This window comes from Peromyscus maniculatus, chromosome 6, assembly GCF_049852395.1.
Source record: "Peromyscus maniculatus bairdii isolate BWxNUB_F1_BW_parent chromosome 6, HU_Pman_BW_mat_3.1, whole genome shotgun sequence".
Lineage (NCBI taxonomy): Eukaryota > Metazoa > Chordata > Mammalia > Rodentia > Cricetidae > Peromyscus > Peromyscus maniculatus.
The window spans coordinates 75599758-75614332 of record NC_134857.1 but is presented as its reverse complement, the minus strand read 5'-3'; the positions used below and the strand labels follow the sequence as shown (position 1 = coordinate 75614332).

Genomic DNA, 14575 nt, shown 5'->3' with positions numbered 1-14575 from the left:
ATATATTATCCTCTGGGAGTCGCCGCCTCCTTTTCTACCCCTGGCCTGGCCCTGAGTCTGCAGTTCTTGATTCTGTCCAGGCTCTTGCACACGTCTAGTGTTGTGCCTCTACCAGTGTCCGTGTCGTGTCCCCCCCCCCCCAGTCTCCTGAAGCTGTCGTGTCTGTCAGAACTTCCTCATAGTCTTCCCTCCCTCCCTCTGTTGTTGACCCAGTATTCTTCCTCTCCTCTCAGACCCGTGTGCCCGGAGCTCATACACAGTTTCCCCTTTTCACTTTTGACACATATGCAGACCTAGCTGTCTTTGAACTTGCTATGTAGACCAGGCTGACCTCAAACTTGTGGTGATCCTCCTGCGTCTGTGACCTGTGTGCTAGGATACAGGCATTTGCTACCACATGTGGTTGGAGACAGAACCTTATTACACTGTAGCTTGCCTGGAACTTCCAATCCTGCCTTAGCCTCCCAAGTGCTAGGATTACAAGGATGCACCACCATGCCTGTATTCCCTGTTCCTTTTTATTTATTTTATGTGTCTAGTGTTTTGTCTGTACATATGAGTGCACTGTATGGGTGCCTGATCCTCACGGAAGCCAGAACATGGTGTAGGATGCCCTGGAGCTGGAATTACAGACCGGGACAAAGGAACCTACATTATAGAACTAGGATTAAATGAGTTGATCCTAATTATCTGCTTGACAACACTGCTCAAACTATTTGGGAAATTGTTGTGGAATAGAATTTTTTGTTTGTTTTGTTTTTTGAGACAGGGTTTTACTGTGTAGTTGTGGTTCCTGTCCTGGATCTTGCTCTGTAGACCAGGCTGGCCTCGAACTCACAGAGATCTGCCTGGCTCTGCCTCCTGATTGCTGGGATTAAGGGCGTGCGCCACTGCTGCCCGGCTGGAATTTTTTTTTAAAACTTAAAAAAAAAAATTATGTAAATTGGGGTTTTGACTGCATGAATGAATGTCTGTGTGAGGATGCTAGACCCCCTGGAATTGGAGTTACAGTTGTGAACTGCCATATGGGTGCTGGGAATTGAACCTGGGACCTTTGGAAGAGCAGCCAGTGCCCTTAACCTCTGAGTCATCTCTCCAGCCCTGGAATAGGATATTTTTAAAAAAACTATGTAAAGATATGTTGCTGTTTTACCTTGCCTGCCTAAGGCACCAGATTGGTCTGATAAAAAGCTGAATGGCCAACAGCTAGGCAGAGAAGGGATAGGCAAGGCTGGAGGGCAGAGAGAAAAGGGCAGCCGGCTGGAGACCAGCCAGTCAGACATGGAGGAAAGCAGGAAAGCAAATGGACAATATGTAGATAAGGTAAACAAGCCTTGAGGTAGCACAAGATTAATACAAATGGGTTAAGTTTAAAAAAAGAGCTAGCTAGAAACAAGCCTAAGCTAAGGCCAAGCATTCATAACTGCAAGTTTCCGTGTCATGATTTGGGGGCTGCCAGTCCAAGAAAGCCTAGTACAGGAAATACTGTTTTTTCTATCCTCTGTGTAGATGGACCACCACTGCTAGAATGTAACATCACCATGTCATCCATTCTCTTGCAATCCCCCCAATGTCATCTCATTAATGGCAGTGGCATGGATCATCCACCTTGTATTTTAGCATGGTGCCTGGCATATTCTGAGCATTAGTAAACGGCCATTGAGCTGGACCACTGAAACCCTCCCTCCCTTTCAAGGCTCAGGCTTGTACGTCAGCACGTGCACTCAGCTGGATGTTCTCCTCAGGGCCGTACTGCCTTAGCCCGCCTGCCTGACCTTATACGGAGGGGTTCCTGCGAAGCTTATGTTGTCTTCCCAAGTTTACTTCCCACTGCTGGGTCATAAGCATGGTGGGTCCCACTTTATACCACGCAGTATCCTACTGTAGACACCTCCCCTTCCCTTCTGGTTTCCTCCAAGGCAGCTGATTGGCAGGTGCAGCGTGCTATGTAGACCTGGCTGGCCTCAATTAGCTATGTAAACTATTCTCTTCCCTTTACCGTTGAGAACTGGGTTACTAGCATGTGGTGGGCCTTGAATTCATGACTTTTCTACCTCTACCTCCTCAGTGCTAAGGTTACATGTGTACCATTACTCTTTTTTTTTTTTTTTTTTTTTTTTTTTTTTTTTTTTGAGACGGTCTATGTATCCCAGGCTAGCTTTGGACATGTGGCAATGCTCTTGAGTACTAGGGTTACAGGTGTGTGCCTGCCACCTTGCCTGGCTTATGACTATCTTTTCTATGTGTAGGCACACTAGTTAAAGTCAATCCTGGCGGACCAGTGACTTGATCCCTGACACTGTTCACACATGCAAAGGCTCAGGGGACGGGCCTGTTGTCACAATCATCCCTGCTGTGTTCCAGCAGTGGAACAGCCTTCACCCCACTCTCCTGAGATAAAGACTTCAGAAAACAGCTGGCTGAGAGAATCTGCAGGGCTGAGTGTAGCTGTGCTGATCTGCCTTCAACCTCAGCACATAGGAGGAGGCAGGAGTCAAGTTTGGGGTCAGCCTAGGTTACACAGGAAATGTTTTTGAAAAAAAAAAAAAAAAGGTAGATATAGAATTTGTTTACCTTGGTTGCTTGGGTCTTTGTATGAATAAAGAATAAATGGCAATATTTAAATTACTTGTGACAAAGTCTCACTGGCTCCCTGGCTGTCTTGGAACTATGTAGACCAGGTTGACCTTGAACTCAGAGGTCTACCTGCCTCTGCCTCCCAAGCGCTGGGTCAAAAGCCTGCACAACCACTTTGGGCCCTGTATTTATTCATTCATTTATTTAGAGATAGGTCTCACTATGTAGCCCAGGCTGGCCTCAAACTCCTAAGCGCTCCATCTGCCTCTGCTTCCCAAGTGCTGAGATTAAAGGCGTACCCTGCAAGGCCAAAGTCCATCCCTATTTTAAGACAACTTTATTAAGCGTGTGCACCTGTACTCTGAGGAGCCAGCTCTCTGCCCCCACCTTTATGTGGGTTCTGGGTGTTGACCAGGTAGTCAGGCTTGTGTGGCAAGTACATCACCTTCGGAGCTAGCTCCTCAGCCCCAAATAGCAAGTTTTTGTTATTTTGTAGACAGGGTCTCTGTGTAGCCCTGGCTGTCCTGGAACTCATTCTGTAGACCAGGCTGGCCTTGAACTCATAAGCGATCCACCTACCTCTGTCTCCCAAGTGCTGGGATTAAAGGTGTGCGCCGCCATTGCCCAGATCCAAATAGAAAATTTTAAAACTGATACATAAGTATCCCAAAACATTTCTTGGTACCCAGGGATTTTCAAAGTTACAGCTTAAACCTAAGGTCCAGGGACTCCAGAAGAGCAGAGAGGTTATAAGATTAAGGGTCTAATGCAAGCTCTTCCTGGGCGTGCTGCTTTCCAAGTAACTTATTTCCATACCTCAACTTCCTCACTTGTATGGAAATGAACTTGCACTACTGGATGCTCTGACACACTTTCCCACTCCCCAGACATAGGGACCTGGTGGACACAAGCCTAGGGTTTGGGGAAAGGCACGGAACTAAGAGATCTCACGGGCTCCATGCAGCAGCAGCACTGCCCACACCAGGAATACAGAGCCTTTCCTTTGTTCCTGTAAAAGTACTGAACCTTTTCACCGATTATTCTTTCAGCTACATAATAAACTTTTTTTGCCCGTGTTTTTGTTGTTGGGTGTACACATGTCATCATGCATGTGACAGTGCCCTCTACTGGGTGCTGAGAATAACTTCCCTGTTGTGGGTTCCAGGAATCAAACTCGGGCTTGGCTGCAAGTCCCCTTAACCAAACATGTTTTGTTTTGAGACAGAGTCCTACCACATAGCCCTGACCTTAACTCACCATATAGAGCAGGCTGACCCTTGAACTTAACAATCCTTTGCCTCTACTTCTGGAGTACTAGGTTTAAAAGCAAGCACTACCATGTCCAGGTGTTTTTTTCAAAATGGGGTTTTATGTTTATGCAGCTGATGATGACCTTGAACTCCTGATCCTCCAGCCTCCATTTCCCGATGGCTGGGATTTCAGGCACGTGCCAGTATATGCCGCAGTACAGCAGCAGCTCAGCACACTTCTTTTTAATGCTTTTTCATTCAGCCAGGCTCACTGTTCAGCAGGACAAACTTTTCAGGATGTGTCATAATCCCTGGCTAAACCAGAAGAGAGAAATCCAGAGACATCTCAAGCAGTTACAAACTGACTTGACAAGCTTGACTAAGAAAAACAATGTCTTGGATACTGAGAGCAAGGCATCTTCTCCAGTGCAGAGCCACCCCACCCCAGAATACTGGTGATTTCACGCAGCTCTGTCTCTTGCACTTCCCTTAAATGATTTCAGTGGCAGGATTTCAGGAAGGCAGGTTTGGGCATCACATGGGGATAAGTCACTTGCTTCCTGCCAGCCAGGAACAGAACGGCCAGTTTCTTTTGCTTATTACTAGGAACTCGAATTTCTCCCATATAGACTCAGAACGCAGGAATAGAAACTGAAGGGGAAAAGGAAGAATGGGTCCCAGTTTTGGGAGCCTGTACTAAGCTTTGGGTATAAGTATACCACTTAATCAAGTGCCCTGGACCTCTCATCTTATAGGGGGTGCACCTTCTGTGTTAGCTACAGAGGACGGACAGTGACAGCACAGGCCCGAGCTGTGTGCCAACATTCCTGCTCCCTCTCCCAAGAAACACGGTCAGGAAGTCAGACTGTCTGCCCCAAGAGAGCCCTGTGTTCCTTACAAACTCAGGGACCACACCAATCTCCCCCTCAATCACATTTTCACCCTCCCCAAACCCAATAAAACACACCAACTGCTTCAGAGTATTTCTGGGTTTGGTTTTTTTCATGGGTGTTTTTTGTTATTCTTGTTTTATTTCAAACACTGAAAAAAATCCCCCAGGGGTCTGTGGGGCTCCCCACTCACTGCCCTTCTCCCCATAGCAAACCTGTTTCAAGGACAGTACTTTTTAAAGGAACAATTAACACTGAACCCTCAGCTTGCTCTGCAGAACCAGAGAAACTGTGTCCACTGTAAAGAGCACAATTCCTTTCCTCCGACTCCAGGTCACTAGCCGCATTCCAGTAATGCGTCACTCTTCAGAGTTGAACCAGAGGCCCTTATCATTAGTCAGCTGACAATCCCTTCACCTTACAACCATCCCAAACCTGTGGTTAAGGAGAATGATAGGAAATTTTCTTTTTTATCAGCTACAAATCCTAATTCATTTTCCCCACATCTTCCACTCCACCCCCTCAACCCCACCCTTGGGATTTCAATAAAATTTCTCCCAACAAGTATTTGGAAAAAAAGGTAGAACAAAAAAAAAGTTCAAGGTCTTGGTGCTCAGCCCCAGGGGCTCCATGTGCTGGGACACCCGTGGGCAGGGGTCTCTGCCTCTCTAGCCTGCACCTGGGCCACCTCCTGACCCCTGGCTGCAAAAGCAGGGAGGGGCAGGAGCCAGCACAGGACCCCAAGTGGGCGGCGTCTCCCGATCTGGTGGAGCCCCAGGCAGCATCATTCACCTTGGCCACTGTGGATGAACACAAGAAGAAACAACAAACAAACACACACACAAAAAACGCTGTCAAGTAAAGGGGAGAACCTCTTGAATTCCACCCCAGTCTCAACCCCACGGCTTCTCCAAATACTTCATTAGGCTACCCAACACATGCCTGGATATTAATCACAAGGAAGTCGAAAAAGCAAAAACCTAAAAAACTTAGTCTTTTCCTATTTACAAACAGAATGTTTTCTGTCTTTTTGATATACTCATGGAGAACAGAAAAACGCTTCTCGAGACATGAGGTAACTGGAAGTCTCCAGTGGAGATGAAGACGCCTGCCTGCCTGCCTCAGGAGTCATGCATGCAGCTGTGGAGAGGAAGCGCAGCGGTGACGACGTGGTGACTGGCAGGCACCAGGTCAGGCTGCACACTGGTTCGGAGGGGCTAAATAGCCTGGGAATAATCAAATGCAATTCCCCTTCCTTGCTAAGAAACCAGCCTGAGAAGCAAAGTTTATTTGCTTCCTTAGCATGGAGGCGCGAGACTAAGTCTGACTGTGATTTCCTTCCCTTTCCTGTCTCTGTCTCCACTTGTGCTCATGAGTGAGTGTGTGTGCACGCACGTGTGTACCCACTTGTGTTCATGAGTGAGTGTGTGTGCACGCACGTGTGTACCCACTTGCTACTGTGTATATTGCTGGAGGTTGTAACTAGGGCCACCTGCACGACAGGAAAGTATGTACATCTAAACTTATTCTCTAGCCCTCTCTTTGCTTTTTATGTGAGACAGGGTCTGACTAAACTCCCAAGGCCAGCTTTGAATGCACTCTGTAGCCCAGGCTAGCCCTGAAGTACCAAATCATTGTGCCTCAGCTTTTTTAACAGCTAGGATTACAAGCTAGCTTGATTTTCTTATTCCTCCTGTCCCTTCCTAAAAACCAGACTCACCGTGAACACCAGCCTTGAAGACACAAAACTGACCAATAGAGAAGGCAGCTCAGACAGAAGAGAAAAGGTGCAGAACTCGAGAAGATCGGAGATGAAGAAAACGTACAAAATTATATATATATTTATATATATAATAACGTGACATAGCTATGTACAACATGGCTGGGACACTGAAGAAACTATACAATGATGTTCGGCATTGTCCCCTTCCCACATGGACTTCAGGTTAAGGATGACAGCATGAGAGAATGGAGCAAAAACACAAAATTATATACAGTTACAATGAGAGTTGAGGAGTTGGGGCCAGGGAGACCAGGGATCCTGCTCTCTCCACTCCTTCCTCACCAACCTACTCCTACCCAATCTGAACCACAGCCAGAGACCAGAGCGGCCAGTCAGGAGGAGAGCGTATTTACACCCTTTCCCCCGACACACACAGCAACGAACTCGCCGGACAGTCTACGGGCACGCTGGACTCTGAAGGGGAGACAGACTGCATCGTCCTGCTCTTCTGAGCAGTTCCCACTCGGGTCCTCTCTGCTGTTAACAAGCAGGTGGCATTCAGTAAGATCCAGGCCAAACTAGCGATGACACAGCAAGCCAGGCTGCTGTCTCCCTCCCACACCCTCTCTCCAGCCTCCACCAGTGAATCATCCGCTAAGGACCAGCTGCTCCAGCTGGCAGGAGCACTAACTCCTGGGGGCCAGCTCCGCTCATCCCCTTTCTTCTTCCATGCCTAACACACACCTAGCATCTGATTAGATCTGAAGCATGAATGCCACGTGACAGCCTACTTCCTCAGGCCATCCAATCTGCTGCCAGAGCGGGTTTGTAGCAGCTAGGGTCAACTGTAGACCCAGGAAGATGGGGAGAGTCAAAACACTTGCAGGGCTAGCTTCTCCAGGTTTCTCTGGCTCTCCCTCTCTCCAGAAGGCTATGATACCTATGAGATTCTGTAGTCTGAAGGTCTGGCCCTTCAATCTCAAACTTCCTCTCTTCCCATGTAGCACCCTCCTGTTCCCGTCCTCTGGCTTTACAGGGCTGTAGACGGCAATAGGCCTGCCTCAGTTCTAGTTTTATGATGACCAGCAGTTCCGGCAGGTGTGGGATTTAGAGTCAGAATTAGCCTATACACGTTTCCTTCTCTTTAGAGATGAGGAACAGAATCCACAGAGGTTACATGACCCGGCCAAGCTCATATACAGGTGCTGCTGGGCATGGGCAACACTTCAGCCCAGGTATTTCAACTCCTAAACTCGTTCCACTATCCCATAGTACTTTCAAAAGCAACAGGCTGGAAAAGAACAGATCCCAATTTTCCATGAGTAACTTTCATCAGACTCTGCCTTCCTTGGGCCGCAGGACGACTGTTGGAGGTTCGGGGGACACTGTGGTTGTGGCAAGCCAACCCTTCTCGGCTCTGAAGGTTCCCCGAACCCCACAATGGGAACACAAAGCACAGAGGCCTCAGGGACAATACACTTAGAAGCACAGAGAGCATCTCCTTCCTCTACCTTTCCCAAGGTGTCAGCTCAGCCTTGGGACACTGAACTGCCACACTGCTCCAAGACTCAGCCTGTCCCAGGGCTCGGCCCTCCAAAAGGAGGCCTCACACCTTCCACATTTCTCAGCACAGGAATAGCCGCAGCACTATACAGTCCTAGTCTTTCCTACTTTGGGGTCTCTACTGGGCTACAGTGAGGGTGCAGAGGTTTCAATTTACCCAAAGAAACGAACTCAGAGTCCCTCTTCAACCTAAGCCCCCAGCAGAATGACTTCCGGGATGGCAAGCTGAGCTCTGACTAGGTGCCCATTCCCTGCCTATAATATATAAAAGTCCAGTGGGTGAGGAAGGGGAAGAGAGGGGCCCAGGTTACCCCGCAAGCTTGCTGGTGACGAGCGAGGACTTTCTCTGGGGCAGGTCCTGTGGGGTGGGGATGTGGTCTCCGGTCACCAGGTTCTTGTCTGGCCCTGCACTCGGCAGCTGCTTGTTCTTCATCTTGGCTTTGGCCATGTTGTAGTCTCCTGAGTCAAAGTACTTTTGCTAGGAGACAGGAAGGAGGCTTAGATGAACGTGCCACTCCGGCGGCTTCAAACGCAGACCCCAACCCACCAGCAGCACAGGCTCTCATGCCACCCGGCTGTCCAAGTTCCTCACGCACATAGTCCACATCACTCACTTGTACTGACACTCTCTCCTAGCATGTTCTGACCCTGTCCTAGAAGAAACGTGTACCTTCACAGTTTCAGGGGCAGTTCTATCCCCAAACCTGGTGACAGCTCCTACACCTTTCTGTACCTTACTCGGCACAGGATGCATTCAATCAGAACCACTTACTTCATTAGTAACAGCTTACGGAGGGCTTTGCCCTACAATACCTTGGTGTTGGGGAAACAAATGAGTAAGATTCAAAGAAGGTCAATCTGGGGCTACCAGCACCAGAAACCAACCTGGACCAACTCCGAGTTAGAATGACTCTCTCAGACCAGGAATAGGAAGTGGGCGTGCCCAGGAGGCAGTGTGCTTTCTGGACTCCCACCTCTCCCACACATGTTCTATGCTGAGACAGTCTGCCCACGCCCGGTTTGCCTGAGGCGAGATAAGTGGCGAATCAGCACCACGCCATCCTCTGTGACTAAGACCAGCACCTGGGGTTCTCCGGAGGAAGCCACTTCCTCCCATACACTCCAGCTTAATCCTTAGTCTGCCTGTCCGCTTTGGGAGACACCCGACCCAGAGGCAGACCGGTTTATAAACTTCTGTGATCTTATAGGTTGAACCCAGGCTGAACAAGTGCTTTCCCTTGGGGCTTCATCCCTTATCAATCTGTACATGAAAAAGAACTGTCTGCGTGTTTTGTTTATTCTTTTATTTATTTACTTTTTTTCTCTCTGGAAGACAGAGTCTCACTATGTGGCCTCAGCTGTCCTAGAACTTACTATGTAGACCAGGCTGGCCTCAATCTCACAGAGATCTGTATACCTCTACTTCCCCAGTGTTGGGATTAAAGGCGTGTACTTTTCTATTTCTAAAGATTTGAAACATTTTTTATTTATGTGTGTATATATGTCTATGGAAGCCAGAGAGGGGGTCAGATCCTCCTGGACCTGAAGTCACAGGCAACTGTCAGCTGCCTGATGTGGGTGCTGGGAACAAAGCTTTGGCTCTCCGAACAGCAGCAGCCCCGCTCTCCAACTGCTGACCCAGCCCTCTTTTTCTGTGTTTTTTGTTTGCTTGTTTGTTTTTAAATTACTTTTCTTTTATGTGCATTGGTGTTTTGCCTTCAGGTATGTGTGTGAGGCTGTCAGATCTTGGAATTACAGATTGTCGTGAGGTGCCATGTGAACGCTGGGAACGGAACCTGATCCTCTAGAAGAACAGCGGGTGTCCTTCACCACTGGGCCATCCCTTAGGCCCTCTCTGTTTCTGTTCGGTTTCCTTTTCTTTTTAAAGGCAGGGTCTCATTTTAGCCTAGGCTGTCCTGAACTTACTCTGTAGACCAAGCTGTTCTTGAATCTGTGGTAATCTTCCTGCTTCAGCTTAGGTGTTGAGCTCCACCCAGCTGTAGTAAGTTTCTTGGGGGAGTATAGTTAATGTCTGGTGCTAGTCTGAAGAAACCTAGTGCTCAAGCTGAAGATCTGTGAATCTTCTGACACGATTTGCTCTAAAATTTGTCTCTCAGCCTTAATAAGGACACAGCCCTTAACCCCAGCACCACTCAAGAAGGCAAACGCTTGGCACAAGACTCACTTCCAGGCTCTAACACCCTGTCTGCAGTCCCCATCTCCCACGACCCGAACGTCCAACACTAAGCCTTCACTCCCATAGTCAGAAGGGAACTGACATCATTGCAGAGATGCACAATACTCTCTTTTCGTCTTTTCAAGTTTCTAATTCATCTCTACGACTGCCCAATAACCAAACCTACAGAAAAACATGCGTAGAACCTCTACAGACTTCATCCAAGGTGCCACAGTAAAAGGGTGCTGCATACCCCTTTCTGGAGTCTCTTCATGAGGAAATCGGAGCCTCCAGGCTTTTGTCCTAGGCTTGGATATTTGGCCTTTAGCTTTGCCTCCTCAGCTCTCTCAGGGAGAATACCTTCTTTCTCCTGGGTGTCCTGAAGAAAACAAGCCAACTGAAATTAAAGACTGAAAAACAATGACTGCTAATATCTGATAACCTTTACATCATTAACTTATTCCTGAAGACCTATCGGCTTGTAAACATGCCATCTCCACTCTGTTCTTTTTAGAGAGTGTATGTTTTAAAGATTTATTTCTTTTATATGAATATGTTTGCATGCACGTATGAATGTATATCACATATATGCATGGTGCCCTCAAGGTTCAGAAGAAGACATCAAATCTTCTAGAACTAGACCCTATAGATGGTCACGAGCCACCATGTGGGTGCTGGGAATCAAACCCAGATCCTTTGCAGAGCAACAAGTGCAGCCAGACAGTGGTGGTGTACACCTTTATCCCGCTCTGGGCTTCAGAGCAAGTACCAGGGCAGCTAGGGCTACACAGAGAAACCCACCACAAACCACAACTGCTCCTAACTACTGAGTCATCTTTCCAGCTCCTCTGATCTTAAATTTAGACCCTTGTTCAAATCCCCAAGGTTCAAGATAACTGTATCTAGTGAAGAAAAAGACAAGCTAGTTCTTATACTACACCCAGGGAACCACCTGATGACCTGTGAGCACTAGGCTAAAGGCAATATCTAAACATGGTTCCTGAATCTTAGTGCTCACTCAGCACCAATAGCAGGAAAGACACAAAAGGAACTGGCCAGCCCTTTCAGCAACACCAGGTAAGTGGGAGAGTTTCTGGCCGTCCTACAGGTCAAAGGAGCTGAGTCTTCTGAGAGGCTCCGTCCTCATTCAGACTCTAAGAAGCCATCTGGTCTCACTGTGGAGGATGCTAGACATGCGGCCTATTCCAAAGATATCCCCCTGAGTAATCCACTTCCATAAATGTAGGCAGACAGGAGGTGAACAGAGTTAACGTGACATTAGTTTTAACCTCAAGAAAATAAGAAACTAGTTTCACTGTGGTATTTACATAATAGTCTCATAAAAATAAATAAAAAGATTAATGCTCACCCCAGTGAGGTAGGTGACAGAAGTCTAGGGAAACACCAAAGCGCAAATTGTTTACAGAGGTTCTCATCACTGTCTCCTCCTCCTCCTCTCCTATGTAGCCCTGGCTATTCTGGAACTCTCTATGTAGACCAGGCTGGCCTTAACTCACAGATTTTCCTGTCTCTGTCTCCCTAGTGCTGGATTAAAAATGTATGCCACTACCACTGGCTGGTCTCTTGCTTCTTGTGGGCACGTCTATTAGTTTATTCATTTAATTATTATTTTTTGGGGGGATAGGGTCTCACTCTGATGACCAAGGCACCTTCTGCCTCAGCCTCTGCAGTGCTGGGTGTGCCACACTTGGCTGCTTTCTTTTTTCTTTTTCTGGTACTGGGTTATAAAGAGCCTCGCTATGCTAACAAAACAGTCTACCATTTACTTATAGTTCCAGTTTCCCTGGCTGCACTTTAACGATTTGGGTTTTTGTTTTTGTTTTTTTCTCCAGACAGGGTTTCTCTGTGTAACCCTGGTTGTCCTGGAACTTGCTCTGTAGACCGGGCTGGCCTTGAACTCAGAGATCCACCTGCCTCTGCCTCCCGAGTTAAAGGCTTGCACCACCATTGCCTGGCTAGTGGATTTTTCTCTTGACAACTCAGGTACTGATATAACAGAAAGTGTATTTAATGCGTCCTGAAGTTCAGTGTTAAGAACTCAAACAGAGAGCACAAGAAGGGGTTTTGTTGGCATTAGTGTCTTCATCATGCGATGGTGGGTGGACTATATCCCACTAAGGAGGAATTCAAGGGGATCTCCAAGGCACTGGCGGTGAACAAGCAACGATCCCTATCAAAATAGCTCTGAGGAAGTTGCTACCTGAACTTAGCCAAGGTAATAATTACTCTTCTCCCCTCCCCCAATTCTCGTTTATTTTAAACGTCTTCACCTTGACCTGCACCTTTCTGTGGCTGAGGGTGAGTTCCAGTCTGATGGCTGGTCACTTACCTCTACTAATCAAGCAGCCCATCTACACCCTAGGACCACCAGCCATCCCCCTTTCATTCGCCTCATCTTTCCAAACACCCGCCCACGCCAGAGCTCGGCCAATGATGGAACAGCTTCCACGGGCTGACTAGAAGGCTGACCGGCCAATAAGGAAGGGAATCGCACAGAATGACAATCGGATTGACTAATCGACATCAGAGTACCAGGCCGCGCCGAAATGCAGCCTGTGCGACATAGGCAGCGGCCAACCCCTGTGGAGCTCCAGGCAGAGGCGGCCAATCAGCGGCGGCGGGGGCGGATTCCGCCCGCGCGGCTACCCCCGCCTCCCCCTCCTCTCACCTGCTTCTCCTCGCCAGTCTCCTCCGCAGGGTTCTCTTCTTCTTGTTTCTGGGACATGGCAGGACCGGGACTGTGCAATTCCGGGCCCGGGAAGTCAGCCGGAAAAGGGAAGGGGGAGGGGAAACGGGGACAACCTGAGCGGCTGCCTCGGCTCCTGTCACTATGGTTGCTCAGTCAAAATGGCGGCCCGAGCCCGTGACGTTGAGACCGCCCCCTCCTATGGGAGCCAATCAAAGAGGGCTTGGTGGGGCAATGACGTAACGACACACCAATAAGCGTTGGTTGGAGGGGGGCGCGGAATCAGAGCTGACAGGCAAGCTAGAACACCAACTGAGAAAGAGAGCAAGCCACAAGAGCCAATTGGAAGCCTGCAGGGAGCTTAGGGGCGGGACAGCTAGCTTCGGTATTTTTGCTTCTTGGGTGGGCAGAAGCTTCCTTCAGTTTCTTGGCCAGGTCTTGGGCAGGCCTTTCGAATGTCAAACCAGAGGGCCAACATGGAAACCCTGGTGCAAAGGATTAAGCTTTGAGCGGTGTTACAAAGAAAGTTTCCGACGTCCACAAATAAAAATTGGGAGGACAAATTGGTAATTCATCAGTTTTCAGGGACTGAGTGCTAGCTTGTACCAGCTGTCTTGTATGGCTTTCGTTCCACGCTTTAGTCTTTATGTAGGCATTATAATTATTAAGAGTCATTCTGTGGCCCGGTGGTGGTGGCACACGCCTTTAATCCAGCTCTTGGGAGGCAGAGGCAGGTGGATCACTGGGGGTTTGCGGCCAGTATGATCTACAAAGTCAGTTCCAGGACAGCCAGGACTGTTACACAGAGAAACTGTGTCTCGTAAAAACAAAACAAAACAAAACAAAGAAAAAAAAAAAAGTCATTCTGTGGAGACCTAAATCCTTGGAATTAGGAGTGAAGTCCTAGGTACATGGTAAACATTTAACACATATATTAAAAACCTGTTAAACAGAATCACAGTTCAACAATAGTTCTTAACCTGTGATACTCGCACAAAGGATGCTGAAGCAGGAAGATCTCTCGCGTTTGAGGCTAACTTAGGCTACACAAAGCGACCTTGTCTCAAAAACTAAAAGTAACCAAGGAAAATTTAGTATCTGTCAGTAGATAGTACTGTGTTACTTTTATAGGAATATATACATAAGGCAGCCTCTGCCCTTCAAAGCATTTTAATTCTCAACATTAAGTCTTCTAAGAGTGTTAGTCAAAACGTATCACATATTTATATTCTGAATACTTGGTCTAACTGTAGGGTGAAAAGGGCCAAGGAAAAACACCCTGACCCTGACTTGAGAACAGGGATTGAAATCCCACCAATCCCTGAGCACGAAAACCCAGGAATCCCAAGCTACCCTGGAAAGTTCCACTGACCCCAACAATCCCTATATAAACTCTGTACCCTGTTCAGTTTGCTGCTTCCTCATTCTAGAGGCAGCCACGCTCCTGGGTCCTTTCCTCCCAATAAGTCTCTTGAATGAGGTTTGAGTGACGACCTTCTCTTATAGGAGTGGAGTGAAGCAGAGGAACAACAACTTTCCCTGGGGCCCAAGTGGAGCCGAGCAGAGCTCTACCAAACCCTCTCCTGCCCGAGCAGAGTTGTTAAATCAAGGAAACCTTTCCCTGGAGCAGAGCTGCTACCTTAGGTGACTTTGTGGTATTTCTTGGCTCCCAACTGTCAGGATCCCTTT

At 47.9% G+C, this 14575-nt stretch overlaps 1 protein-coding gene across 1 annotated transcript; it reads right to left on the bottom strand.

The window, feature by feature from the left end:
* Positions 1–4801: 4801 nt before the first annotated feature.
* Ensa (endosulfine alpha) lies at positions 4802–13069 on the bottom strand. The gene is made up of 4 exons (XM_006982548.4): positions 12869–13069; positions 10433–10558; positions 8315–8481; positions 4802–5517 (listed from the first exon to the last, which is right to left on the bottom strand). Exons 1-4 carry the CDS (start codon positions 12923–12925, stop codon positions 5502–5504), a joined length of 366 nt encoding a protein of 121 aa, XP_006982610.2. The 5' UTR covers positions 12926–13069; the 3' UTR covers positions 4802–5501.
* Positions 13070–14575: the final 1506 nt, after the last annotated feature.